The sequence below is a fragment of the Sarcophilus harrisii genome, chromosome 2, assembly GCF_902635505.1.
Source record: "Sarcophilus harrisii chromosome 2, mSarHar1.11, whole genome shotgun sequence".
Lineage (NCBI taxonomy): Eukaryota > Metazoa > Chordata > Mammalia > Dasyuromorphia > Dasyuridae > Sarcophilus > Sarcophilus harrisii.
In genome coordinates, this window is record NC_045427.1 from 452,631,541 (window position 1) to 452,647,449 (window position 15,909).

General features: G+C 37.3%; 1 protein-coding gene across 3 annotated transcripts in view; it reads left to right on the plus strand.

The window, feature by feature from the left end:
- The window catches only part of GARNL3 (GTPase activating Rap/RanGAP domain like 3), a 223,633-nt gene extending 213,229 nt beyond the window's left edge, over positions 1 to 10,404 (plus strand). For all 3 annotated transcript variants that reach the window (XM_031954321.1, XM_031954322.1, XM_003757155.4), the window contains 2 exons: positions 1,139 to 1,256; positions 10,216 to 10,404. In XM_031954321.1, coding sequence (XP_031810181.1) covers positions 1,139 to 1,256; positions 10,216 to 10,387 — 290 coding nt within the window. In that variant the 3' untranslated portion in view covers positions 10,388 to 10,404. The remainder of the gene's footprint in view (positions 1 to 1,138; positions 1,257 to 10,215) is intronic.
- The last annotated feature ends 5,505 nt before the right edge of the window (positions 10,405 to 15,909 follow it).

Sequence of the window (15,909 nt, forward strand, 5' to 3'; positions counted from 1 at the left end):
TAGTTAACCTTAAAAGATAGGTACAGAGTTTTAAAGAATAGTCTAGAGATGGCCATGAGAAACAAAGCATATGGCCATTCCTCCTCCTGGCCTTTCCTCTAGTGATTGGATAATAAAGAGCAACTGCACTAAAGAAGGTAGTCAGGAATGAAATTTCTTCTGGAGAAAGCTGTAGGATAACAATAAAATGGAAAGAAAATAAGAGTAAAAGTTCTAAGATGAAAGAAAAATTGTTAATAATATGGTAGATGTTCTAGGGACCACAATAGAAGGGAAAGGTATGGGAGAAGTAGAGGAGAAATAGAGCTAAGACTGAATGGAGATGACAATGTTAGAGAAGCATTTTTGCCAACAAACAGTAATTCTCAAGAACAAGGGTTAGGGGAGCTAGAGAAAACAGGAGCCAGAAAACAAAGGGAAGTACCAACTGTTTGGGAAGCCTACTTGTGAAAATTTTGTGTTGAAGAATTATTTTTAACTGGTTGAGGCAAGAACGGACATTAATGTCCTCAGCATATTCTTTCTCCAAATACAGGAGAGTTGGGGGTGTGGGCAATCAGGAGGACAGGAAAAATGCCTGGATCACTTTGTCTAGTCCAAGTTCTGGGGTAGGTGGTTGTGATATGGACTTGAAATCTAGCCCAGATCCAGATTTGGTAACCCATTGCTGGACACCTCTAGCCTCTTGTAATTATGAAAGGAGAAAAGAGAAAGAAGCTATGGAATGTTTGCCGGTTTTAATGACAGCCAAAATATGAAGGCATTCTTTAATTCTAGACTGCTCCAGCTGTGCTTTTCTCTACCATACCTTTCCTCTAGTAAGAATAGCCTTCACATTTGTGGTAATGGGAGGGAGAAAAGTGCAGCAATGAAATGTCTGTGCATGTCTCTGAGGATAAAGGACTGTTTTGGCAATATTATAAAGATAATTAAGAATCCCTGCGTCTTACCTAGACAAACCACTTAGGAACCAATGACTTGTTTTTTACCCACAAGTAAAGTACCAGTCAGAGAAAACCAAATGTCATTTGTCAACCCTTTGTAGGTTACCTGGGTTCTGATCAAGAATCATGTAGTAACTTTGACCTTGAGAATATTTCTGTGTTCCTCTAAACTAATCTTTTTCCCCTGGGCCTAGGACTGTCTGATGAAGTAGGACCCAGGTCTGAAGGAGCACCAAAGCAGAAGACAGCATCCCGAAAGCAGCTAGAAGGGGAACCCAAGCAGGGGGCAGTGAGATCAACAAGCAGTGACAGGTAACCTGATATTCTGGGCCAGTTCTATGTCTTAGTATTGGGATTACAATGCAATAAGGTACTCATGGCACTCATTTAAAATGTAACATTACTTAAATGATACAGTTCCTCAAGTTTATCAGGCATTTATCAAGTAATTACTGCATGTGCCAGGTGATATACTAGGTGCTGGAGACAAAAATAAATACATAAATGAAACATTCCCTGTACAGCAGGGATCTTAAAGTAGTATATTAATTCAAGTCAGACTCTATTCCCCTCTGCCTCCACGTTCCCTGTGGCATCTTGCCAGACTAGGTCAAAAAGGGATTCCATCAAAGCTGTGGCCATTCCAGTAAAACTTCCAATACCAACTTTCCATATACTGAGCCTTTTATGCCATAAGTGACAAGGAAGTCACATAGACTCCTCAGAATGGCTTCCCTGCTTCCTTAAAAGGAAGCTACATAAAACATCTGTCATTCTTACCACACCTGAGCAGTCCACTATAACATTTCACCGAGTGGGTGATTAAAATTAGATAGCTTAAAATTGGTTTTGACAAGTAGGTAGATAAAGCTCAGGTGCTTGTCTGTTCAGACTTACCACATCATTTTGCTCTGACTTTTGGCTTGCCAAAAGGAATTAAATATCAGAAGAAATGTCCTTATTCACTCCTTCTGATAAATAAAGATGGCAGAGAAGCCCATCAGTATGGTGCAGCAAGACAAAATGCTGACCCTGAAGAAAGACCAAATCCAAATCTTGGCTCTGTTGTTTTCTGTCTGTTGTACATTGGCCAAGTCATCTGATGATCTTTGCCCTTCATTTCCTTGTCTTCAGAACTAGAGAACCAGATGAAGTGATGTCTGAGATCTCTTCCAACTCTAACTCTAGGATCCCCGCTCTTTTGAGAGCACTCATATCATGGTATTTGGCAGCAAGAATCAAAGACAAAGAGCAATCGTAGCTATAGGAGAAATGAGAGCTGCATGAAGAGATGGTATCTGCAGTGGAACTTGAAGTAAGAAATAGAAATGACCAGGTCCCTAAGAAGTACAATTTAGGTATGGAGGGGACAACCTGCACAAATGTACCACACAGGACAGTATCAGAGAGTTAAGAGTCATCTAGTTTTCTACATGTAGAAAAAAACTGTAGTAGGAATTTTTTCCTCAAAGATACAGTGATTTTCATCTCTTCCAATCAATTTTGGTTTATGATCCTAAATGAATATGTTTGTTAAACTGAAGATAGCAAACAACAGAGCTAAAACTTGAGTATAGGTAATCTAACTTCCTATCTAGGATAAAATATAAACCACTCTGTTTTTAAAATATTTTCCATAAGATTACAACCTAATTTGAGGGGTTGATTATATTACTCTATCTTATGTGTTCCACATTTCAGCTAGTGAAGTCCACTTGCCATTCCTTATACAAGATATTCCACCTCTTACTTTCATCCCTTTCCTCAGTCTGTGCCCATGAAAGGAATGTGCTCCCTCCTAATCTTCATTCCTTGGAATCATTCACTTCACTTATAGCTCAGCCCAAGTGCTACCTCCAAAGAGGTCTTTTCTGACTCTCCCAGCTATCAATACTTCCTCTCATCAATATTTCCTCCCATGTACCAGAAAAACTGTTGAGCATTTATGTAGTATACATTTTGTGTTGTTTACCTGTGTACATATTGTTTTCTCTCAGTAGTATGTAAACTCTTCAAAAGAAGGGACTGTTTTGTTTAGTTTGAATTCCTAGTAACAGGCTCAATGCCTCGCACATAGTAAACATTTAATAAACGTTTGCTGAATGGAATTGAAGTTTGAATGATCTACAAACTTTTCATGAGCCAACAATGGCATCACATTGTTGACGCAAGTGGTAAACAAGACAGCTGGGGCTAGCCTTGGCTGCTATACAAGGGAGATTCTAAAGGTTCCCTGCCTTAACCAGGCTACAGTTGGAGTCCTGAGTTCAGTTATGGGCAGCATGTTTTAAGATGTGTCTAGATAAGCTAGAACTCATCTAGAAAAGAGAAAGGGGGATAATGAGAAGACTTGAGACCATCACATAAGAGGATCAGTAAAAGAAATTTGGTATCTCTTAAAGGAGACTTATGGGGGACTAGATAGCAGTCTTCTGGTACTTGAAGAGCTAGTGTGTGGAATGGACTTTGACTGGGTTCCCATAGGCAGCATCAGAGGCAATAGTACGGTACAAAGAAATAATATTATTGTTGATCAGGTACAAGTTGGGCTGGAGAATTTTAGAGCTACCTGCAACTCAACCCAATAGACTTGCATTATTGTCGGTCATTTTCAGTCCCATCTGATTCCTTGTGATGCCCTTTGGCAAAGATATTGAGATGGTTTGCCAATTCCTTTTCCAGTTCACTTCACAGATGAAAAAATTGAGGTAAACAGGGTTAAGTGACATGTCTAGGATCACACGTGTCTGAGGCCAGATTAGAATTCATGTCTCCCTGACTCCAGACTAGAGCTCTATCTAGCGGCCTCAGCTTACTCACAGAGGTTGTTGTTGTTTGTGCTTCATTCTCAAGAGGGCCAGGACATCAGGGAGGTGGTGCTGGGACATGTAAATGAGCTGGATTCCAGTGAAGGCTCTGCAAGGTCACTGGTCTCACTCCCCCACACACACCCTGAGCCATCTGGGTCCGGTGACCAGATATAGATCAGCATGACTGGAGATGGTCCTGGATGCCATGGGAGCCTTTTTAAGCTAAGGTCTTCAACGGGTCTCAGTGTGACTGAGGCAGCACCCATTCCGTGATTAAGGCTGAGTAGCAATTGAGGCAAAGAATCTCCTCTTTCACCTAGTCCAAAAAAGAAACAAATCTAAATAAATGAATTTTGGAGGGGAAGACCCCCAGGATTTCTGGCCAAAGCAGAAATGGCTGCTATATACATTCAATCTGAGTTAGTGGTTCCCAAACAATGACCAAATGGGACTTGGCCTAAGACCATTTGGTGGCCAATGAGAATCAGAGTGGTTTTGGTTTAAGGCATGGTTCTTAAGAAAGAAATCTAACCAGCAAACCCCAAAATATCTTGGGAGGGTTCAGAGGTGCAAAAGAAAAGAAAAAAATGCTCCAAACATTAATTAAATGCCTACCATATGCTTGGTGCCATGGATGTCAATGCAAAAATGAAAACCAAGGAATGCATATTATGCTGGGAGATACAATGTACAAAAATATATAAATAAGATAATTTGAGGTGAGAATGAACAGTAGTAATGCAGTGGGGAGAGCCGCAGGAGAGACATACCAGAAAGGGAACAAGGAAAGACTAAACATAGGAAGACTTGAACTTGGGAAGGTGTCTTCCAGACTCCAGGCCCAGCACACTATCCACTGAGTCACCTAGCTGCCGATAGAGTGTTGCTTAAGCTAAACTGTGAAGGGAATGATATTCTAAGAGACATAGGCAAGGAAGAAGCAAATTCTTGATCTTAGATGGACTGTTGAGTTTGGAGAAAAGTATGTGAACTAAAGTAACTGAAACAAAGATGGGAGGAACAGTAGAATAAGGATAGCTAGCGTGTATAATGTACTTTAAGGTTTGCTAAGTGCTTACATATTTTTTCATTGATCTTCACAATTCTGAAAATGGGTGTTATTATTATCCCCATTTTACAGAGAGGAAACTGAAGTTCAAATAGAGTTAAGTAAGTCCCCATGGTCATTGTGTCACCTAGCTGCCTAGTCATGAAACAAAGATGGAAAGATAGGTTGGAAACAGTTTATGAAGGGCTGCAAATGTCACTCTGACAAGTTTTCTATTTTATCCTAGAAGCAATAAAGAAGCTGTCAAACATTTTTGAATAGGAAATGGACATGACTTCGGTTCTGTGCCTTTAAAAGAATTATTTAGGCAGTTGTATAGAAAACATAATAAAGATATGAGAGACTAGAAGTGAGGAAAACCATTAGGAAACTTTTGAAATAGTATAAGTGCTGGGTCTTAATTAGTGCTGTAAGTAGAGATAAGAGAATAGATGTAAGAGAGGTTGTGGAGCCACAAGCCACAAGACTTAATAAATTACTACATGTGGCAAGTGAAGCAGAGGAAAGAATCATGGATGAATCAGAGATTGTGAACCTGAGTTATTCATAGGATGATACTGCCTTCCACAAAAATAGCAGAGTATGGAGGAAGGGTTTGTTTAGGGGAAAGAAAATGTGTTTCATTTGAGACATGTGGTGTTTGAGATATCAATAGTACATTCAAGTGAGATACCTAGCAGATAGTTGGCAATACAGAGCAGGACAGACAGGACAGATATATGATTTTAGAGTCATTTGCATTGAGTTAATAATTCAATCCATCAGAGCTGAGGAGATCACTGAGAGAGGCTATCAGTCAATAAGTAGACTTGGGGGAGGGTGACCAATTAGTAAAATATTAAAATAGTTCAGATTTGAGATGTTGAGGGACTGTACCAGCATGGTGGAAATGTCAGCCAGAAGGGAGCATATGCGAGATATGTGATGAGAGTAAAATCCACAGGACTTGGCAACAGATTGGATGGAAGGTGAGAGAGAAGTAGAGAGAGTATTTTAGAGATCATAATCTTGGATCTGGTGCCTTTCTTAGTGGTGCTGAGGTGAACAAGCCTGTGAATGAGCAAGTTATAGTGAAGATGGCATTCATGAGGGTCTAAGAGTAAGAAGTCAAGGATGTAGAGAAAGAAGAAAATTCTTCCCATTCTTAGATTCTGTGATTTTAGATTATATGAGTCATCAAAAATGACTGATATTTTGAACCTGTATGAATGAAAAGATAGCATTGTCATAAGCAGAATTAGGAAGGTTGGAAAGAGTGGTAAGTTTTAGGGAGAGAAATAAATTCTGTTTTGGACATGCAGTTGGCAGGAGGATATCTAGGCAGCAAAGTGTCCAGATATCATTTGAAAATGTAGAATATAAATTCATAAGACAGATCAGGACTGGAAATATAGATTTGTAAGTCTATTGAACTGAGTCAGTGTTTCACAAGAGAATAAGTACACATACTCATTTTAAGCAAAAGTCATTTTACTTAAAGTTACAAGTACAGTAAAAAAAAGACAAGGTTTGCTATTAATATATTACCAACTATCCCTGAGCAAGGTAAATAGAAATCCCCTCCTTCCCAGCCCCACTTCTCATCACACAAGTACTGGTGCTCTTTCATCTAAAATATACAACCTTTATTCTCAGGGTGGATACCTTATTTACATTTCATGCAAAAACTACAATCTCAGCCTTTTAGAAGGTGGGGGAGAATGGTGTAGAGAGGTGTAATCTTCATTATACTGTTCTACTATACCAGAGAATGTCATCTAATTATTGTGTAATGGTTAAGTATCTTAGAACAATCATAGATACTAATCATATATAGATAGATATAGATAGATAGATAGGCATTTCATACTTTAGGATGTAACTCATATGTAAGGCCTCCTTGGATTAACTTTCTCTTCCTGTTCTAATATCCTGTCCCAGGATATTCTCCACTGACCTTATGTTACCTCATGAAGTCAGAATTTAGTCGACAAATAAGTATTAAATGCTTACTAAGTGCCATGCACTGTGCTAAGAATTAGTAATACAAAGAAAAGCAAAAACAAAAAGCAAACAAAAAACCAGCAGCAGCAGCAGCAGCAAAAACAAAAAACTCAATCTGTCCACTCAATGAGTCTAATGGGAAGAAGAAAGACAAGAAGAACATATATATGGCTTTTATGTAAAGAAAAAAGAAAATAAGGAGGCATTCCATTTGAGAAAAAGGACAATGGAAGTAGAGCTGAGGGGGAAAAGGAGAGTAAAAAGTTTGGAATGGCTACTGGAGAATCAATCCAGGATAAATAATAGCAGTAGCAAGGGTCAAGCTAACGTTAGATACATTCAGTTTGTTATGGACTTGGTGTGGTCATCTGATTTCACCCTGAATGACTCCTGAGATAAGCAGAAAAAGCAAATTGCAGAATGACCTAGAATTTGCAAGACAGAAACAGGACAAGTCCCTAATTAGAGAAGAAGAGATTGCAGTTCATAGTTAGCAAAGATATGAGTACAGCAGGGATTCAAAGGTAGAGGACCATGAGTGGTTTAAATATGTGACTACTAGAATCAGGACTGCAAAGAGAATAAAGTGAATCCTGAAGGGGGATAGTGGATGGGGAGAACTAGGGGAGATTGAGGGGCAGGCAGTGAAGATGAAAGTGATGAATGGATTTGTCAGAAGTGAAGTGGGAGAAGTAAAACAGGAAATTGTAATCAGAGAAAATTATTTTAGAGATCATAATCTTGGATCTGGTACCTTTCTTAGTGGTGCTGAGGTGAACAAGCCTGTGAATGAGCAAATTATAGTGAAGATGGCATTCATGAGGGTCTAAAAGGCCCGAAATCTATCATTAAACAAACCTGACAAATACTTATTAAATGCTATATGCATGGCATATGCTATATGTAAAACTCATTACTGGAAATTAAAAAAAAAAAATTAGGACCTGGACTCTGTTCTCAGAAGAGCTAAAAATATAATAAAGAAGAAAAGTTAAGTATATAATCAACTCTAATATATGAGTATATGGGATAAATGCAAAGGAGAAATCCAGATAAAAATATTATAAAAAGAAAAGGGAAAGATCATCCCTTCCTAGTCAAAGATAAAAATATTGATAGCTATCCACAAGGGTAGAAATATTGTTGGAAAGCTCACCAAAAGTTCTTTCTCTGAAGCACATTCAAAACTATCCTTTGAGTGACTGAAGAATATTTGTATTAGTTTTCAGGAGAACAAAAGGAAAATATCAACAATTACATGAAATATTGCTTAAATCATTAATGACAACAGAAATTCAAATTAAAACAATTCTGTGATTTTACCTCATACCCATCAATTTGTCAAAAATGATTTTTTTAAAATGGAAACAATCAATATTGAAGAGACTACAGAAAAATAAGCAGTTTCTATATGCCAGGCATTTTGCTAAGTGCTTTACAAATATCTCATTTGATAATCATAACCACTCTGTGAGATAGGTTCTATTATTACTATTATTTTACAGGTAAGGAAATTGAGCAAAGAGTGAATGATTTGCCCCAACTCATAGCTAATAAGTATCTGAGACTGGCCAATGCACCGCCTTGCTGTCTGTGATAGGGAACTGTGAATTGGTCGATTCTGGAAATCAATTTATAACAATACAAGTGAAGTCACTAAATTGTTCATGCTCTAACTCATTGGATAGAGATCCATTTCTGGGTCACAGAGAAAGGAAATAAGAGCAGCAGCAAGGCCAAAGTACTCAGGGACAAAGCCAAGGAGATAGATGCTTTAATCAGATTTCAAGAGAGGGTGAGAGTAGAAGCAAAATTGATCCACATGGATCAGAACTGACAGTTTGACTGCTTCCACCCCAGGGCCATCAGCTTGGCTTTTTTCATTCTTTCTTTTTGCTACCACAAAGAACATTTCCATGGATATTTTATTATATATAGGACCTTTCTGTCATTGTTCTCCTGGTATGTGCAGGATGCAGGGTAAAGGAGCATGATCCATGTGGGTCAATTTTGCTTCTACTCCCACCCTCTCTTGAAATCTGATTAAAGCATCTATCTCAGACTTCTGGCTTTGTCCCTGAGTACTCTGGCCTTGCTGCTGGTCTTATTTCCTTTCTCTGTGACTCAGAAATGGATCTCTATCCATGAGTTACTACTATAGCTACTGCTCCTCCTACAGCTACACACCTCCTCTCAGACCTGATCTGAAAGCAGCAAGATCAAAAACCCTCTGAGCTGACCGTCCCTGACCCATGAATGAGGGCTGGTTTTTATGGAACTCCTTCCTGTGTATCCTGTGTGTGCACACAGCTGTGTGTGCAGCTTGGAAAGAGTACAATTCATGTACTAATACTTCAAGCACTGGCCTTGGAGTTCTGTTAAACTAAGAATATGGTGACCTAAGATATACGATGGTCTCAGGGCAAGAATGGTCAATCTTTGTGTGACATGTGCTTGTGTCCGAGACCTCACTTGGGCTGGCTGCAGCCCACGGACATGCTCTAGCAGCCACAAATGGAGAAACCAACCACCCAGGGATAGGACGGGGGAGGTCTGAGCAGGCCACAGTTATCTGAAAAATGATCTGGGGGAGTTCAGCATATCACATGACAACAAATTTTTAACTGCATTAAGAGGAGCATCCTGCTATATATATTTTGTCCAGGTTAGACCCTTTCAGGGTTTGTGGGCAGCTCAGAACATCTTATTTTAGAAGGATCAGTGATAAGTCAGAACAAATATATTTCCCAAGGCAACATATTCCACTTTTGGATAGTTTTAATAGTTAGGAAGTTTTTCCTTACACCAAGCCTAAATCTAACTTAGATTTGGCAGGTTCTATCATTGTACCCCTCTCCCCACCACCTTTGTGGTTGAGTGAAAGGAGGAGAAGGACATGGAACAGAGTCCATATGACCTCCTGTATAATTGTGATTATGTGGGGTACATCCATTAGACTATCATGAGGTCAGTGTTAGTTAAGGACTGAACCCCACTTGGCACACTTCCAAAGCCAATTGGGCTAAAGAAGCATGGATGAACTTCTGGACTTGGAGTCAGAAAAAGCTGGATTCATATGTTACATCTGACCTGCCTGTGAGCATGGGCAAGTTGACTGACCTTTTCTAGACCTCAGTTTCTTTTTGTAACATGGAACCCTGTAATAGCTACCTCATAGGGATTGTTGTGAGATTCAAGTGAAATAATATATGTAAAGTACTTTGAATGTCTTAAATTCTGTGTCAATGACAGCCGTTATTATAGAATGGAATATGGAAAAAAAATGATTTTTTACAATGGCAATTTTAGGACAGCAGTCCCGAATCCATTGTACCCCTGTAAGGAAGATGAAAGCCACCTTAACCTGACCAATTATTTTACATAGTAATTTTTCTCTCTTTTCTTATAGGATCCTATCAGGCTCGTTTGAAAGACCTGTTTTTGAAGACAACTCTGATGGGCGTCTCCTTTCTACAAGTTCAGATCCTGATACCTTGGCCACCAGAGAGGAGAGTCCACCCTCCGGAAGCCCATTTCAGCTCACAGCTTCCTTTGATGAAGATATTATTGACTTGAAGTAAAGACAATCTTAATCATATTTGCCATCTTTATTTTTCTTACAGCAGTTTATACTCTCTAGGAAAGTTTTGACACCACTTCCTGAGGAAAATCGGTCACTGATCTATTGAACCAACTGTTCTGCATATTAGGCCAGTATGGGTAAATCTTCAACATTTGGTGCCATCTTGATCCTTGCTTTCCCTGTTCAAGTACCATCAGCCCCTCTTGGAATAAAAGTGGTAGATTTCATTGAGGTTTTAGATTGAAACTTTTAATAAAATAAGAGTATTCATTCTTCTTTACCTCAAACCTCTTATATTTGAAATACTTAGATAAACAATTATTTTTCATTACAATTCTAATTTATTTCACATTATAAGTATTTCGTAGAAATGTTTTATAAAGAAGTCATTTGATTTTATTACAAATAAGGATTTTCTTTAGCTTTGCTTTCTATAACCAAGAAATCCTGCTCCTGTTGATAACTCAGTTTCGCTTAGATATAAAGAAGTGATGAGGTTACACAAAGTTATGACCAGTTGTTTTCTTATTCTGCCAGTTCTGTACCCACTCTTTAGAGGGAAGCTGATTGGTTAAATTTCAGAGGTAACTTTCCTGATATGCAGAAGAATGAGAATTATTGAAAGCAAGAGACACTATGGTTTCCTTTCTTTAGTGTCCTTGTCTTTTATGTTAATTTATTTTTATTTTTGAATCAGAATGTCAAGAAAAAATGTCTCTTGAAATATTGTGCATATTTCTTGTCTTTTCACTAACTACCACCCAATGGGTAGACCTCCCACATATGCATGCAAAGATGTATACTGTTGTCATTCCTCCCTAGTTTAACATAGGAGGTTAAAAACAATTTGGGGCTGGGTTGTTAGAACAAATTTCATGGCAAAATTTCAGCCTTTTATATTAGAAGACTACATTATAATGTAGAGGTGGATACCTGATCTTTTTTGGTTATAAAAGTTTGATGATCCCTTTCTCACCCTCCCACCACCCGGTGCTCTCTCCCTTTAGTTCTTTAATTCTGTTGGCAGATTTCTTTCATTTTCCATCAAGCACAGTTTTATAACCCTTTAATTTCAGTACATCTAGTTACTTTCATTTTTTGTATGTATAGACCTTTGCTGTCCACCTAAGAGAGAGTGATACAGTATATATACCACATTAAATCTAGCTCTAAAAGGTAATTTCCTACTTTATATATTGATTCAATGAAATATAGCAGGTCAGTGATTTTACAGTTTTTATAGTTCAGGCTATGACAGGGCTGTTTTTTTTTAGCCCACTAACCTGTGAGATACAGCCTTAATATAAAAATAGAAAAGAAACATGCAACATCAATACTGTCTCCCTTGTTTGCATATTATGGATTACTTGGAAAAATCCTTACCTCTGCATGATGAGCTCAGTATTAAACCCCAGAAGAAAGGCCAGACTTTTGTTTGGCACAAGATGCATGATGGTTGAAAAGAATAATTTCAAAGGCAAGACCAAGCAGAAGAGTCCTTTTACTTAGGCATCATTTCAGCCTAAAAGTCAAAATTAGGAACTGATCCATTAGCTTTTGGAGCATTTATGCTCCAGAAGTATCGCATCATTTTCTGTTCACCTCCCCAATTGCTATTTTATGTCATAGGTTTTTTAAAAATATTTTCTCAACATAAGCTTATTTTTATCTTCTTCATCTTGTTATTTTTCCTACTTTGGCTTCTCCTCATCCTGATACATATGAATAAGAAATTGCTAAAGGTTGTTTCCATGAAGGGATCAAAAGCATCAATTGAGCCAGAATATTTGAGGAGTCACAAATTCAAAGGAGCATTTAAAAATCTGAGAGAAGTACCAAGAGGGAGGGAAGTTGAATGTAATGCAGAGGAAAAAAACCAGAAGGAGGCCACCATACACGTGACAAGCTGTTTTCATTCCTAGCCTTTTTCACACAGTGAAGATAACAGACACAAGAACCATAAGGAGCTACAAAAAAAAAAAACAAAACAAAACAAAAAACAACTTGGAATAGATACTTTAAGCTATAATAGTAGCTAACATAATAGACTAGGATTGTTTTATTTCTAGTATTTGGGAGAAGAATTTAACATTTCTTTATTTTAAGAATCCATTATTTCATTCTTGTGGTTCTCCCACCATCAGTGCAGATTGTGACTCTTCATATTGTAAAGCCAACCCAAAGAGTTCTTTTACTTAGGCTTCAGTTCATCCTGAAAACCAATACAGCAACTGATCCATTAGCTCTTGTAGTTGCTGTGGCCAAAAACATCCCTGAACTAACGGCCAACCCTGGTGCTGAGCCTCTCTACCTTTAGCTAGGCTGGTCCTGTGTCTATTGTTGGGCCTATAAGAAAATTCTTTCCAACTTGGAAGGATGTGCCAAATTTCTAGATGGCAGAGTCTTCTAAAACCCAGCATCACCTGCACACCATGATGGGAGAGGTTTTAGTGTCAAAAAGGAGGAACTAAACAGCATTAAATATAATTTCTGATTAATATGCCGAGGACAACAGGTGATCAACCACAAAACTCTCTATAGCATTTGGTCACTTAAATTCAATTCTGTGTAAATACTCATAAAATTAATTAAGTGCTGCACGTGGTCTGTAGTTTTAAGCAAAACGTTCTAGATGGTTCTTTCCTTTGTTTTAAAGTACTGAAAAATATGAAGGTCAGTAACTCAGGTGAATTTCCATTTTTCATAAAATTATTTAATTGTAGTGTACTTGTTATTACTACATACATGATGTGTCAAATTACTATCTTTAACTATGAAGTACTCCGAGTTTTGCAATATAACATAGATAATATTTCTGGTCCTATTTCTAAAATAAAAAATTTTGAAGATTTGTTGAAATTCACCTCAGTTACTTACTTCATGTAAGTTACTAAAGAAAACAGGCACTTTTATAAAATGAAAGCATGTATCTAATTAGATCTTTCAGGAGAAAAATTTTTTTTTGTAATGTGAGCATACAATTTAGCTTGAAAAGAAATGGAAGAAATTGTAAGGGGAGTGGGGGTAGTTGAAAGATGATTAAAAATGATTCATATTATCTAATATAATACAACTGAAAACCAGACCTATTACAGATTATTATCTTTGCCTATCTTGAATATTTATCTACTATGTCATTGATAGTGTAAAAATTAAGAGAGAGAAATTTATTTGATAAATAGTACTATATCCATTAACTGAATTATATTGGAGGAGGAAGTCTGGTACAATGTAAAGAGTAGTAGATTTGGGAGAAAGAAAATATAGGTTCACATTCTAACCCAACTTACTTACTATCTTTGTGACCCTGAGCAAGCCATTTTATCTTTCTGGGCCTTTGATTCCTCTTATATAAAACAGTGGGGTTAGATCACATGACCTCTAAGGGCTCTTCCATCTTTAAACCTATGAATTTATGAAGTGGGAACATGAATGATCCACAATATAATGTGTATATATGTGTATATATCATATATGTGCTTGTGTGAATACATACACACAAACACATATAATAAACCTGGACATGAGACATTTGATAAAGTTAGGACATTTGATAAGCTTAGGAAATATGAGGCGAGTGATAGTACAATTACATTGATATGAAGCTGATTCAACAACCATACCCAAAGAATTCAACCACATTCAAAATGTAATTAAAGTCAATTGGAAAAAGAAAGTTCTAGTGTTGTGTCTCAGGGTTCCAGCCTTAACTTTGGCCTAGTCAATATTTGTTTCAGAAATTTGCATGAAGACACGGAAGGAATATTTGTTGATTATTCATGTGGCACAAGATTCAGAGGGATGGCCATTATGATGGATGACAGAATCAAGCCCAAAAGCATCTCAAAAGCCTGAGCTAAAACCAAGAAGATTAAACATAACAGGAAACAGAATTCAATTCTCAAGATATGTGGAGAAAAAAAAAGGAAGATACTAAACACTTGGAAAAAACTCAGACCTTATTTTTTAAACAACTAAGAAAACATTCAATAACTACCAACCCAAATGCCTATTTTCCTTCTACAAAAATTTCATGAGAACAATCCACATGCTAACTGACAGCATTGTTGATGAAGATTTGAGAAAGAAAGGATCGGGCTTTCACAAATGACATTCTACTACAAAACACCTCTTTACAATCATGTAAGTGACTGAAAGTTCTAAAGAATACAAAATCCCACCATAATTATTATTTGTTGACTATAATACAAAAGTTTTTGTTCACTGAAGCAGAGGCTTTCCTCTTACATGGTATCTTCCATAATCACATAAGATTGTTGGAAAGTTTAACTATCTGACTATGAATATTAAGCAAACAAAAAAAAGGACATAATTACCCAAAAAGTGTTTGCCACTATCACAGAGAATGTCCACTACAGATTCAATAGAAAAGAAATTCCCTAAAGACACTGAAGTTCTCTGAATGCTTCTTTTTGCAGATTACAATATGCTGACTTCATCAAACTGCAGAATATTGCAGAACTCTTTAAAGAAGTCCATAATCATTCAAAAGAGTTCATCTTCACTAGGCAGAGAAAATAAACCAAGTAGAAAAAAAAAAGAATTCCTTTTGTTGAAACTATGATGTGCAATTGGATGGAAAGCCTTATAGAAGTGATACAAATATATGGACAGAGACTGAACATGGACAATGATTTTAGCCTGAAATTGAACGAGAGGAAGAGAGAAAGCAGGATCACTTTTGGGGAAACACACAAGTACTTTTAGTGGCATGCATAAACACACACGTTTCTCCCTGAAACAGAGGTCCATCTTCTTAATCGTATTCTTCTAATGATACTGTTTGAGTCATGGAATATTACAATCTTCAAAGAATTAACACTGCAGATATTTAACATGCAATGAAAAGGCACATGGTCAGCATGAATAGACTGTGTCACATTATTGGTGAAGATTGCACACATGTACAAGTGAGATGTCATCAGATGTATGAACAGAAAAAGAGAAGTGCTCATCATGTAGCAACAGCAATTAGTAACTAATGGACTGCCTGCAAGCCTATATGAAATCAAGAGATCTACTCCAGCCCTTTGGAGGGACCTTTCTGTGGAAGATGTATAGAAGAGCATGGATAAAAGTTGCACTGGATAAGAAAGTATGAATGAGTTGCAATCTCCTTTTGGAAAAAATACCAACATTAATGAGATCATGTATCTGTCAAAGTAAAACTAAATGGATAAAGACTGATTATTCAGTTAGTGAAATGCAATTTGAAGACCTGGAGGCTTAGTTTCAGATTCAGCTTGAGTCAAAAGCATGATTTTACAATTTTAAAAAGCTATAAGAATCTTATACTTTGGTACTTTAAAAAATCCATCATTTCATTAGTTTTGGCACCCTTCCTGAGTTCAAAAACTTTTTTTACATTTTAGAAGACAGTCTTCATGAAATGCTGCAGATAGAACAAATTCATCACCTAGTGGCCAACCTGATGTCAAACCTCTCCCAATTTAAATAGGTTCATTCTCAGCTGAAAGACACAGCATCATTCACCAAGCC